At 42.6% G+C, this 12,405-nt stretch overlaps 1 protein-coding gene across 3 annotated transcripts in view; it reads left to right on the top strand.

The window, feature by feature from the left end:
- UBE3C (ubiquitin protein ligase E3C) overlaps positions 1-12,405 on the top strand; it is a 118,799-nt gene that overhangs the window by 63,834 nt on the left and 42,560 nt on the right. For 2 of the 3 annotated variants that reach the window (XM_059932937.1, XM_059932939.1), the window contains exons 14-17: positions 1,742-1,846; positions 3,862-3,949; positions 4,274-4,371; positions 5,178-5,310. In XM_059932937.1, the coding sequence (XP_059788920.1) occupies positions 1,742-1,846; positions 3,862-3,949; positions 4,274-4,371; positions 5,178-5,310 (424 nt within the window). The remainder of the gene's footprint in view (positions 1-1,741; positions 1,847-3,861; positions 3,950-4,273; positions 4,372-5,177; positions 5,311-12,405) is intronic. The other variant, XM_059932938.1, reaches the window with a different exon arrangement.

Here is a 12,405-nt window from a genome sequence, read left to right as displayed (position 1 = left end):
GTCTATTAAATCCAAATTTACTCAAAATACCGATGTAATTGGTTAGGTAAAAGGAGAGGTAAGACATAATGTGCGTCCTGCCACAAGACTGTACTTCACTCTCCACTGTTGGAAGAGCATCTGTTGATGCGATCTGTGTGGACCCGACTGAATTTGTCCCAGACCCAGAGAGCACATGGAATGAACTTATTGGGATCTTGTCTTTTCTTCTGAAGAGCAGTAGTGAGAGACTTCCCAGAGTTGGTGCCGTAGGTCAATGGCCTTACTCTGTTTATGACCAGCAGTTAACCAGATAGAACCAAAGACCAGGCCTTTCTCAGTCTACCTCAGCTGTACTTAAAATGAGTCATCGTAAAACATTGCATGTGTGTAACCTGACCCCTGAGCAACTGACTGCTTACCTTTGCTCATTTCTGCTGATTCAAAAAGGACAGTACCATAGTATTACAGTAAGCTTTAAAATACCACAAGGTAGACATCACAGCTAAATTGGCAAGATATATCCACCAGTGTACAAGCTGTGTTCTAGATCTTGAGAGGTTTTTGCTAATGTGGTTTTGTCTGGATGGCCAAACCGCTCAAGCATTACTTTTTCTCTGTCACTGGGCAGATCATCCAACCGGTGTTGGTGTCATAGTGGCCTGAGATATCAACCAAGGACCCTTTCTTACCCACTTTCGTTGGACACACAATGACATTTCCTAGTTCTTTATTCAAATTATATTTTACTGAATCAGAGGCAATGTGTACAGAAGCCTGGCTGACTTTTTCAGAAAATACCATCATAGTCATTAACTACATAGTAGTTGTATGATCAACTCCTGGTTGTAAAGGTTTAAAACTTTGGTTTTACAACTTTGTGTTGGTTTATCTTTGTTTATTACAAAACACATTTCTATTTAATGTATAACTTCATGTCTTTTTTAAATAGACAGTACCATTAAGATCTCTTTAATCGTACATCACAGAATTCATTGTACAGTTGTCCGCCATCAGGTACCTACTAGTTTTCTTGGTAGGTACTTGGGTTCTGTTCATGGGGGGCTTACTGCACAGCCAGAGAGGGGCAGATGCGCATCGGGAAACCAGCAGTGAAGGACTAGACTATGATAATGCGGGGGGTTGGGTAGCCAGAGCGTGGGGGGAGGCTTTCTGAAGGACGTCACGCTGGGTTTGCGTGGAATTGCACTGGGACGCAGACCTAATTCCAGAGGCTTGCGTAAGGGAAACACTGAAATCGTCTTTCTTTTTGGAAGGTTGACAGGTGTGTCTAGGACACCGCTTCCCGCCCCCCACCCCTCCCCCGCTGCCAGCAGCCTTGAATAGAGTGTTTTTCAGAAAAATAAGAAATGTGTTTTACCTTAGGGAAATTGCTGTACTTGGAGATGTCTTTTATTATAGCTCAAATGGGCTAATACGTTTCCCCATTTGTGTTTTAAAACTTAATTACTGCCTCCCTTGCAGTTTTTAAGAAATCAGCCCTTGCACACATTTGTGTTAATAATTTTCCTATCTTTGCCGGTAGATATTAACCGCTTTGTACCTAAAACTAACTCCTGTAATCACAGAACGAGGCACTTTTCTGCAGACTGACCTGGTGGCGGTCTAGCCAGCTCTTCACCGCGGAAGCCAGCGTCCTCGGGCACGGAGGTGAAGCGGTGCCGCGGCCTCTCACTCCTGACCAGAAGTGTTGCCACAGTTCCCGAGCCTGCGTGTGACGTGTTCCTGTTCTTCCTCTCAGGTTATCACCAACCTAGTGAAAATGTTGAAGTCCAGAGACGCGAGGAGAAATTTTTGTCCTCCCAATCACTGGCTGTCAGAGCAAGAAGATATTAAAGCAGATAAGGTGTTACTTTTAAATCTTTTAAATATTTTTCATTAAACGTACTTTTTCAGCTTTTATCTTTTGGGGGAGAAGAATAAATCCTTTAAAGTTGTTTAACTTATTATGTAACTAAATATTAACAGTAAACTTTTGTGTTACTAACTCTTAGTTCACCTAGTAGAACGTAGAGCAATATCATTGGCTTCCACAAGCATCCTGCATTTGTTGTTAATCCTAATTTGCTCTTAACCACAAAGTATATTGAAGCATAATGGGGTTTTGCGGGGTTGAAAAAACATTTTTGCTTTTATTGTTATTTTCAGTATATATTTAGTACTTAAGAGATGGAACTTATTTCTGGTTTTCTAAAGGGACAGAGAAATTTGAATATTACTAAGATCTAGACCTAAAGTCGATTCAATAGAATAATCTATTTCAAAATAAATTAGGATAACATTAACAAAGGACATGAGATGTTTTCATTGTTGTTTGTCAGAGAAACTCATGACTGGATTCATCTCAGAAACTTGGGGCTGGGGGCAGAGGGTGGTGGGTACGGAGGAAGCAAGATCACAGAGATGTTAAAGAAAACAGGGCTGTTTTAGAAGCATCGCTTTGTCCGCATGGAGTATTGTCTCTCTGAGTTAAGCGTGTGGCTTGAGCTCTGCCCACTGGCCAGGCTGAGATGCTGTGGCAGGTCCTGCAGCAGTGAAAGCCCCTGGGGCCCATGTCAGGGTTTCTGAACATTTCCCACCGAAAAGAAAGGGTCCTCGGCACAGTGGTTCGCGGCAGGTCCAGGGAAGAAGTGCGCGAGACGGTGGCGTGTTCTTCCACCTGAGAGCGGGGGCCACGGGAGATTGTGTGAGGGCCGGGGGCCGTCTCGAGGGGCTCTAGCAGCCAGAGGCGGAGGCGAGCGCCAGCACGGTAGGTGCAGAGGACTAACCGTCAAGTGTGTTTGAATCTGTGAGTTCATAAGGATGCGAAAAAGAAGAACTTCATTAGCCATCTTTGTGGGATGCAGAGGAACCACCCTCGTCTTAAATACCGGTAGGAAGAAGGAAGTAATCACACCTCTAGCCTGCCTTTCCTTTATGAACTGTTCGTGGGCTAACCATGGAGTCGATGCTGTGAGAGCCTCCTCGACGTGGAAGTGTTCCAGCTGACAGTACGTGAAGAAGGTGTCGGCCCCCCACTCAAGTACAGTGGAGACGTGGGCCGGAGGCCTGGGAGACGAGGGTCTGTGCCGCTGCTGTGCTCCAGGGAGACTGTCAGCTGAGCCAAGCAGTGTGTCTGGTGCCTATTGACAGCTGACTGCTGTTTTCCCACAAGTTCTCGCTCGCATTGCTGACCTGCGACCAGCGGTGCTGAGCGCGTGCCTCTCGAGGAGAGGACACCGTCCGCCCCCGAAGTGTTTCTGCCGGAAGCCAAGCCTGGCGAAACTTGCAGGTGTAACGACAGATGTATAGGAAGTGGAGGGGCTGGAAGTACATGCTGACACCATGATGCTGCGATTAGCAACATCCACACAGTGGGGAAGATGACAGGACAGGTGCTTCTGTTTCCTCGTCACAGTCGCAAGGGCAGAAACAAGGGCTGAAGGGCCTGACAGGTGAAAAGGAGTCAGGGACAGTATACGATACCAGCCTGATTTGGATGCTCATTCAGACGATTTTTTAAAAAATTATGAGAGTGAATATTTGGTAATAGTGAGAAATTAATTTTTTAAGGGTGATGTGGTTTTCTTCGTAAAGCAGTCATAGCATGATGATTTACTATGTCCAGATATTGCACGTCGTTAAATAGAACAAGTAGAGATTTCCCTGGAATGTATTTAGAAAAAATATTTAGAAAAGTGTAAAAGAGCAGCCAGCACAGGAGAGAGGTTATGAAAAGGTCTCCTGAAAAGGACAGGAGATGGAAGAGAGGGATGTAACTAAATAAATGTGAAACACTGATGCAGCTCGAATGAGGCAAGGTAGAAGTGTGTGCTGGGACACGGGGAAGGGCTGACTGAGCAGGGTGTCTGGTCCCCACAGGTCACCCAGCTCTACGTCCCGGCGTCCCGAAGTGCGTGGAGGTTCCGCCGAATGGGGAGGATCGGCCCCCTGCGGTCCACCCTGGACGGTGAGTTCCCTGGGACCTCGCTCTTTTAACTCGAGTTTATTGAGGTGTCGTTCGCATACTGTGAAGTTCGCTCTTTAGTCTGCTGGTGTGTGATTTTTGACCATGATCAGCCAGGTAGAGGAGTTTCATCGTTCCGGAAAACACCTCATGCCTTGGTAGCCAGCTCCTTGCCCCGGCCCCTGGCAACCACAGGTTGGGTTTTTTGTCCCTGTATGTAGTTCAGCTTTTTCCAGAATGTCTTTAAATGGAACCATACAGAGTGTAGCCTTGTGAGTCTGGAAAGGAAGGTACACACAGTAACGAAGGGTTTAAACTGTGTTGCAGTAGGTCTGGAGTCTCCGCCACTGTCTGTGTCTGAGGAAAGACAGCTTGCCATCCTAACAGAGTTGCCCTTTGTGGTTCCGTTTGAGGAGCGAGTAAAGGTATGGAATTTGGTTTCTTTCCATGTGTTTCGTGGTTATTTATATCTTCTTAGAGTTAAAAAGTAACACCAGTGGAAAAAATCTCTAAAGTTGCCTAGTGCCTATCTGATTAAATAATTTATGTTTTTCTCATTAGATTGTTAATAGTTGACCATGATTTATAAAAGCATAATCCAATCAAATACCTCTTGAAAAAATGTTTTGCTTGTATTCACCAACTTACTTAGCAATTTCTAAAAACTACTACACTTCTCTACTTAGGTGATGGCTTCAAGAGGGTTTTTTTAGGTCTGCCCACTCTTTTCACAGGATGAACATTTAAAGCTATTGACATTTCTTCATTAAAACACATAGACACTCACATATACACATGGTGTTGCATAATTCCCGAGTGCCCTCTACTGGATTTTTAGCATAAAAAAAATTACTTGAATTTTATCACTATAGAGATATTCCTACTAATATTAATGTACAGCTTTCCAAAGCTACTCTTCTTCCCTCCACCATCTGGAGTTTTATATAAGGTTTCCAAAAGGAAATATTGAAAATATGCCATAGCATGGGATTTTTAAAATTTGTTGTAAAGTGGGGAAAAGGAACAATATTACAAATATATAAATACTGCACTTTTACTGATAAGGCATAAAATCAGTATCTGATACCTTGGCCTTTAAAATTTGTTTCAGAGTTTATGGAGATACAAAAGTTAAAGTTAAGATTTATTTACCAGTTTTTCCTTTTGGTTGCTTATGTTTATAACGAAAAATCTGTTGTTTCAAGTAACCTTATAATTTCCCCTCTGTTAGATCTTTCAAAGGTTGATTTATGCAGATAAGCAAGAAGTTCAAGGAGATGGTCCATTTCTGGATGGAATTAATGTCACAATAAGAAGAAATTATATTTATGAAGATGCTTATGACAAACTTTCCCCAGAAAATGGTATATATAATTCTCTCTGTATGTGTACATATGGCAGGGGGAGGCTGGGGGAGTATAGAAAAAGGTGATCATTAAACAATTAGTGTTGATTATCTTGTTCTGTAATGACTGTTCAAAACAAATGTAGTAGGTCAAATTTGGGGGATGTATATTATCAAATAATAATTCTAAGATTAACAAATAATTATTGCTACAGAAGCCTTTCAAATATTGATTTTTTTTTTAAGGCAAAAAGCTCTTCTTTCCTCCAAATGTCTGTCTCTAAAATTTAGTTGACAAAAAAGCTATGATTCTAAAAATGTCGTATATAACAGTCTATTTATGTAAACATCATAAATTGTAAGCCAAGTTAAATACACTAGTATAAACACCATTGCAATCCAAATTTCTTTATCAAAGGTTAAGTGTGCTTCAATGACACTGCTATTAGATAAAAGAGAATTATATTGTAACAATAATTTGGACAGCATTTAGAGGTCAGTGACACATTTTGTCTTATGTTAATCTTTGACACCCAGTGTTAAAAGTTTTAGTGTTATTAATGTATATATTAATAATTTTAACTTCAGAATATGGTATCCATGATATTATATTAAATCAGTGTTATATCAATGCAGGTATTAAAAACGAAAGCCTGGCAGGCTCCAGCTCACATCTTTGGGAGGTGCTGGCAGGTTGTCAGATACAGACAACCTTTTGCCTTTTCTTCCAGGGGAGTAATTTCATTTTCTTCTAGGAAAGCAAAACCTCTCATTTTGAATACTTTTCTTTCTTCTTAGATAAAGAGCTAATTTTGTCATATTGTGGAACAGTGGAGGAACGCTAACGTCACTTGTTCCCTTACTCTGTTCCAGGTTTTGTGTGCAGAATTTTTGTCTTTCACCCAGCTTAGTTTTGTCGTTTAATCTGTGCCATTGCCCTCTGAGGTCACGTATCACAGACTGAGACAGAGTTTTAACTCAAGTCTGACACAGGCTGTGAGCTCTCCCCTATACCAGGTTACTGTTGCCTAGGATGTCGTGTTTTCAAAACTTTTTGTATGAGTGGGGCAGAAATCAGGTATTCTGACACCTAGTCTAACGAATTTTTGGGGAAAAAAAAGTTCTCCCTCCTTTGGGATCTGCAGTCCTTCATAATGAATTACAGTAGCTGTGGTGTGTGTTACGTGTTACTGCGCTAGCAGTTTCTGTGTCTGTGTCTCCCGCTTGGCTGAGGCCCTCACGGTCTGAGATGGGATCCTGAATCCTTGTTCAGCCCACCCAGCTAGCTAGTGCTCAGTAGATGTTTGTTGAATTTGTGATTGGAAGCAAGAAAGACAAGCGCTCTAACGACGGAGTCATCAGTTGGCAGACGGCTGGCAGAGTGTTCAGAGAAGAGCTGAGATGTGCTGGATGCTGGAGGGCTTCCTCAGACGCAGGGCGTGAGCCAGGGCTTGGGAGCCGTGTCTCCCAGGCTGGGTCACCGCGAAGGGCCTGGACGTTCGCAGCCGACCCGGTTCTGCACTTGGTGGACTTGGGCTTCCTGCAGGTCCTGCTTCCTGCAGGCTAGTGTATGTCCGTGAGCTCTTCAGCCAGAATGAGAACATGTGCTTAGCAGCGATTTTCAGTTAACTTTATTTCATGGAGATTAAGACATTACTGCTCAGTGATAATAAGCCCCAAATTTCCTAATGAATCCTTAAGCTTAAAAATGATTTAAAAGTTAATCACACTCCAGCTCTCTAGTTGTGCAGGCTGACAGTCTCACTGAGTTAAAAGATTTTGGAAAAATCTTACAATATTTATGTTATAATGCCTTAAATCTTTACAAGTGTTCTCTCAGGCCTTCTTAATAAGAATTTTTAAACCATATGTCATAATTGTTTGGTATTTTGCTATGCAAATTGTAAAATTAAATATCATCTCAGAATGTTTAATTTACTTATGGAAAATTGGTTTGAAGTGCTTCGTTGACTGATCATTTACATATAATCAATTAATAGGATTATTCCATACACCATCTAGTCATTAAAGCAAATCCATTCTTTATGGGTTCTTATATCTCATATCATCTCAGAACAGTTTTCTAAAGTGTGGGTTTCGCCCCATGTGGCAAGTGAACTGACCTGGTGGAGCTCAGAGAAGTTGAGTGACTTCTTTTTGCAGTAGGGAGCTAAGCAAGCAGAGTGACACGGGTCCTGGCGCGGTGATGCCACGCACGCTCTTTCCACCGTGCCACCACCCGGCAGCATTTTACCTGGGTGAGAGCGTGGGTTGGATGTTAATTTCTCCTTGTGGAGACTATGGAGAAGTGACCGTATCTGCTCTCAGGAGTGTTGTGAGGGTTATAGAGCTGGTACGTACGTCACAGTGAGCTCTTGGTGTCATCCATTGTCTGGGATGGGATTTGCTAGAGCTGGCTCTGAGCTGTTCTGGACTCCATTCCTGAGAGCCTCACTTGTGCTCTTGTGTGTTGGTTGGTTTGATTCTGTTTTGCTGAATGGGCAGGGTTTATTACATTGTTTTTCTGAAGAAGAAGTGATAATCGGGTAAAATCAAAGTACAGTTGACCCTTGAACAATGCAGGTTTGAACTGTGCGGGTCCACTTATGCAGATTTTTTTCAAGAAATATATTGCCAAACTTTTTGGAGATTTATAACAATTAGAAAAAACTTGCAGATAAACCACGTAACCTAGAAATACTGAAAAAATTAAGAAAAAGGTATGTCATGAGTGCATAAAATATACGTATTGATAGATACTAGTCTGTTTTATCATTTACTGTCAGAAGCATACACAGATCTATTATAAGAAGTTAAAGTTTATCAAAACTTACAGAAACACTTGTAGAAGGTGTGTGGCGGCGCCCTTCACAGTTAGGAGAAGTGTAAACAAACGTGCAGGTGCCTGTAGCGCACGCTGTCCTGCTTTAACAATCTCTTAGCCGCCTCTTGTTGCTCCTGCACTGAGTTCAGTGTGGTGTGGACCCCCTTGAGACAAGCGTGACCCTCATCACCTCCGCCTGAGCACGTCCCCTCCAGGAGACCGCGAATCCAGTAAAAAGTGATGGCTCGCGGTTCTCGTTATTTTCCCTTGTGTCTAGTGCAGCCCTGTGAACTTAGCGAACACCAGGGACCAACACAGAGTGCTGCCAGTGATGCCGGACCTGCTCCCAAGAAGCAGAGAAAAGTCACGACATTATGAGAAAACGCTGGGCTGTTCGATGTGTACCTGCAGCTCTGGTTACTGCCGCTTCAAGACAAATGAATCCACCGTGAGGACCGTTGTAAAAAAAAAAATAAGAAAAGGAAATTCGTGAGGCTGTGGCAGCAGCTACACCAGCAGGCACAAAACCCTTGTAATTTTTGTGACATACCTTTTTATCTCATATTGAAAATGCGTGCAGGATTGCTGTAAGAAAGGCATATCTGTAGACTCTAAATATGATTTGAGAAAAAGTAAAGTCTTTATATATGACAACATTTTTTTTCTTCTATGCATGTTTTATTAATTCTCTAAATGTTTAATTTCCAATGACATTGATGTCATTGAAAATTAGTAAGAAACTGTGATGTATTATTTTCATAACATAATATTTTAAGTTTACATATTTTATTTATACAAAAGCCAGATATGTTTTCAGTTAATTTACTTTTTCTAAAAAATTTTCAAACTCAGAAAATATATCCATATGTTTTGTTAAAGATTTGCATTTCCCTTACATACTTTCAAATTTACTTTCTCTTACTGGTCGTAAAAAAAGAACAAACCCGACTTCCCTGGTGGCGCAGTGGTTGAGAATCCACCTGCCAATGCAGGGGACACGGGTTCGAGCCCTGGTCTGGGAAGATCCCACATGCCGCGGAGCAACTAAGCCCGTGAGCCACAACTACTGAGCCTGCGCTCTAGAGCCTGTGCTCCCAACAAGAGAGGCCGTGATGGTGAGAGGCCCGCACACCATGATGAAGAGTGGCCCCCGCTTGCTGCAACTAGAGAAAGCTCTCACACAGAAACGAAGACCCAACACAGCCAAAAATAAATAAATTAATTAATTAATTAAAAAAAAAAAAAAGAATAAACCATCCAATAACCATGTTGCTTTAAAAATTGTCAAGAGTTTTCAGGAGATCCTAAAAATTGTCAAGAGAGCCCTAAAATTTATTTCCAGTTTGTTCAAAATAGTGTGTTATACTGCTACTTCGTATCTTATATGACAACTTAAAGCAAAAAGAAGGTGAAGGATCAAAAGCTGAAGAATTTAATGCCGGCAAAGGATGTTTTGATAATTTTAGGAAGAAGCGTGGCTTTAAACTTGTCAAGATAACAGCAGGAGCAGCACCTGCCCACCAACAGGCAGCAGACGAGCTCCCAGACGCTGTTAAGAAAATCGTTGAGGAGAAGGGACATCTGCCTGAACAGGTTTTTAATGCAGGCGAAAGTGCCCCATTCTGGGGAAAAACTGCCACAAAGGACATTTTTTAGTAAGGAAGAGAAGTGAGCACAGCATTTAAGCAGGAAGGGACAGGAGTGCAGTTGGGTGTATGGTCAGGACTGCCCTCATCTATAAAGCTGCTCGCCCCCAGCCTCTAGGGGAGAGATAAACACCAGCTGTCTGTCTTTTGGTTGGACAACAAGAAGGCCTGGGCAGTGAGAGCCCTTTTTCTGGATTGGTTCCATCGATGCCTTGTCCTTGACATCAGGAAGCACCTTGTTGGTAAGGGATGGCCTTTACAGTTCTTTTGGTATTGGCAATGCCCTTAGCCACCCAGAAACCCATGAGTTCAACACCGAAGGCGTAGAAGTGGTCTGCTGGCTCACAAAACACATCTCTAATTCAGCCTCTAGATCAGGGGGCCATAGGGACCTTTCAGGCTCATTACACATGGTGCTCCGTGGAAAGGCTTGTCGACGCGATGTCAGAGAACCCAGCAGAGAGAACATCGTGAGAGTCTGGGAGGATCCTACCATTGATGATGCCATAGCTGTTATAGAAAGAGCCCTGAAAGCCACCAAGCCAGAAACAGTACAGTCCTGCTGGGGAAAAGTGTCCAGATGCTGTGCACGACTCCACAGGATTTACGTCAGAGCCAGTCAAGGAAATCATGAAAGAGATTGTAAATATGGTAAAAAAAACGTGGGGTGAAGGCTTTCAAAATATGGATCTTGGAGAAAAAAGGCAAGAGCTAGTAGGCACCAGGTGAGAGGAGCTGACGGAAGATGAATGGGTGGAGATGAGAGCCTCTGAACCACAGCCAATGACGAGGACAAGATGCAGAAGAGCACCTGGCAGCAAGCTGACGGCAGGCCACCTGGCAGGAGGGTTCTGATTGTCCGACGTTGCTCTCGACTTTTACACCTTGGACCCTTCTGTGATATGGGCACTGAAACTAAAGCAAACAGTGGAAGAAGGATTGGTACCGCATAGAAACAGTTCTAGAGAAATAAAAGAGCAAAAAAGTCAGGCGGAAATTATGATCTATTCCCGTAAAGTTACAGCAAATGTGCCTGCCCCTCCTGCCTGCCCTTCCACCCCACCCCCCCCACCGCCGCCACTGCCTCCCCCTGCTCCACATCCTCGGCCTCATCCGCGTGAGGACGGGGAGGACGAAGACCTTTGTGATGACCCACTTCCACTTCACAGTGAGCGGTCAGCACGCCGCGCAGTGAGCAACGCAGCTGTTGTGTATGTGAGTGTCTTCCTGGGAAAGTCTAAGAACTGTGTGAGACGTCTCTGTGTCATCATCATCGTCACCCAGGTGTTCATCGTGCAGACAGACCGTCGTGTGCAGGACTTGTATTGAAGTGGACAGCCTGTGCTTACATAGGTGCAAAGTGAGTGATACTAACTCTACAATTAATAATGTGTTAGCTTTCTTACTCTCATCTCAAAACATTGCTTTCAAAGTTACGTTACTGTACAGTATGCCTCCCTCTCTCTTGTAATTGGAGAAACTGCTTATCAGCTTATCATCACAGGTAAGTGATTTTTAAAAACATGTAACAATGTTACCAATACTGTATTATGAATATGACTGTAATGGTGTATGCCATAAACACTCTATAAGGATTCATTCCTTAGTGTATAGGCTAGGCTACCGTAAACAATCATATTCTTGATGCTTTGTTATCAGTGCATGAATCGTTATACCTGTAAACAAATGAGAATTTCTTTTTCACATTATCATTTCATTTTTGATGTCTAGTGTTAGTAATGTGTGTAACGTCTACAGTGTTTCGTATCGTATAAGACAGTGTTGATGTAGGTACTGACAGCCAGGCGATTCATCTTGAAAGCAGATGATGTCAACTTGACATGGCAATAAATACAGTACAGTACTGTGAATGTATTTTCTCTTCCTTATGATTTTCTTAATAACATTTTCCTTTTCCTAGCTTACTTTATTGTAAGAGTAGAGTATATAATACGTATACCATACAAAATACGTGTTAATCGACGGTTTATGTTGTCGGTAAGGTTTCTGGTCAACGGTGGGCTATTAGTAGTTAAGTTTTGGGGGAGTCAAAAGTTATACGTGGATTTTCAACTGTGTGTGGGCCCCTAAGCTCTGAATTCTTCAAGGGTCAACTGTAATATATGACTTAGGTCCCCCCGCCCCAACCTTACTGTATAAGTAGATACTTTTAATTTGTCTTTTGAATCAAGTAGTGGCAAGATACCTAGAAGACTAGATTTGATTCTAAAAATATTGTGCTATTGTATATTGCTGTTTACAGAAATGAGCTTCAGGGAACCACAGAATCTCAGTTCTAGCCACAATTGAGAGGTGACGTCTGTGAGTGGCTGTGGGGCCTCTGAGATACAAAGACCCGCCCCCCGCCCCCCACCACAGCCTAGAAGATTAGTGCTGCGGTTTGAATGAGAGAGTTAACGGGCGGGCCTTGGCTGAGCATTTACCACTTACAAAATGTTTACACTTCGAATTTTTCAAAAACCTGCTGCTGCTAACTGTTGACATTCAGTTTGAGAAATACTATGCGTGACAAATAAAAGCTTATAGTTTATCCTGAAAACTGAGTATTGAGAGGATATATGTAAAGGTCGCAAAGAGCCAACTGTATTTTTGTGTTGCATCCACGGTTATCTGCCTAGAATTC

Source organism: Balaenoptera ricei, chromosome 9 (genome assembly GCF_028023285.1).
Source record: "Balaenoptera ricei isolate mBalRic1 chromosome 9, mBalRic1.hap2, whole genome shotgun sequence".
In the NCBI taxonomy this organism is placed as follows: Eukaryota; Metazoa; Chordata; class Mammalia; order Artiodactyla; family Balaenopteridae; genus Balaenoptera; species Balaenoptera ricei.
The sequence above is the reverse complement of the archived record's forward strand: the minus strand, read 5'-3'. Positions and strand labels throughout refer to the sequence as shown.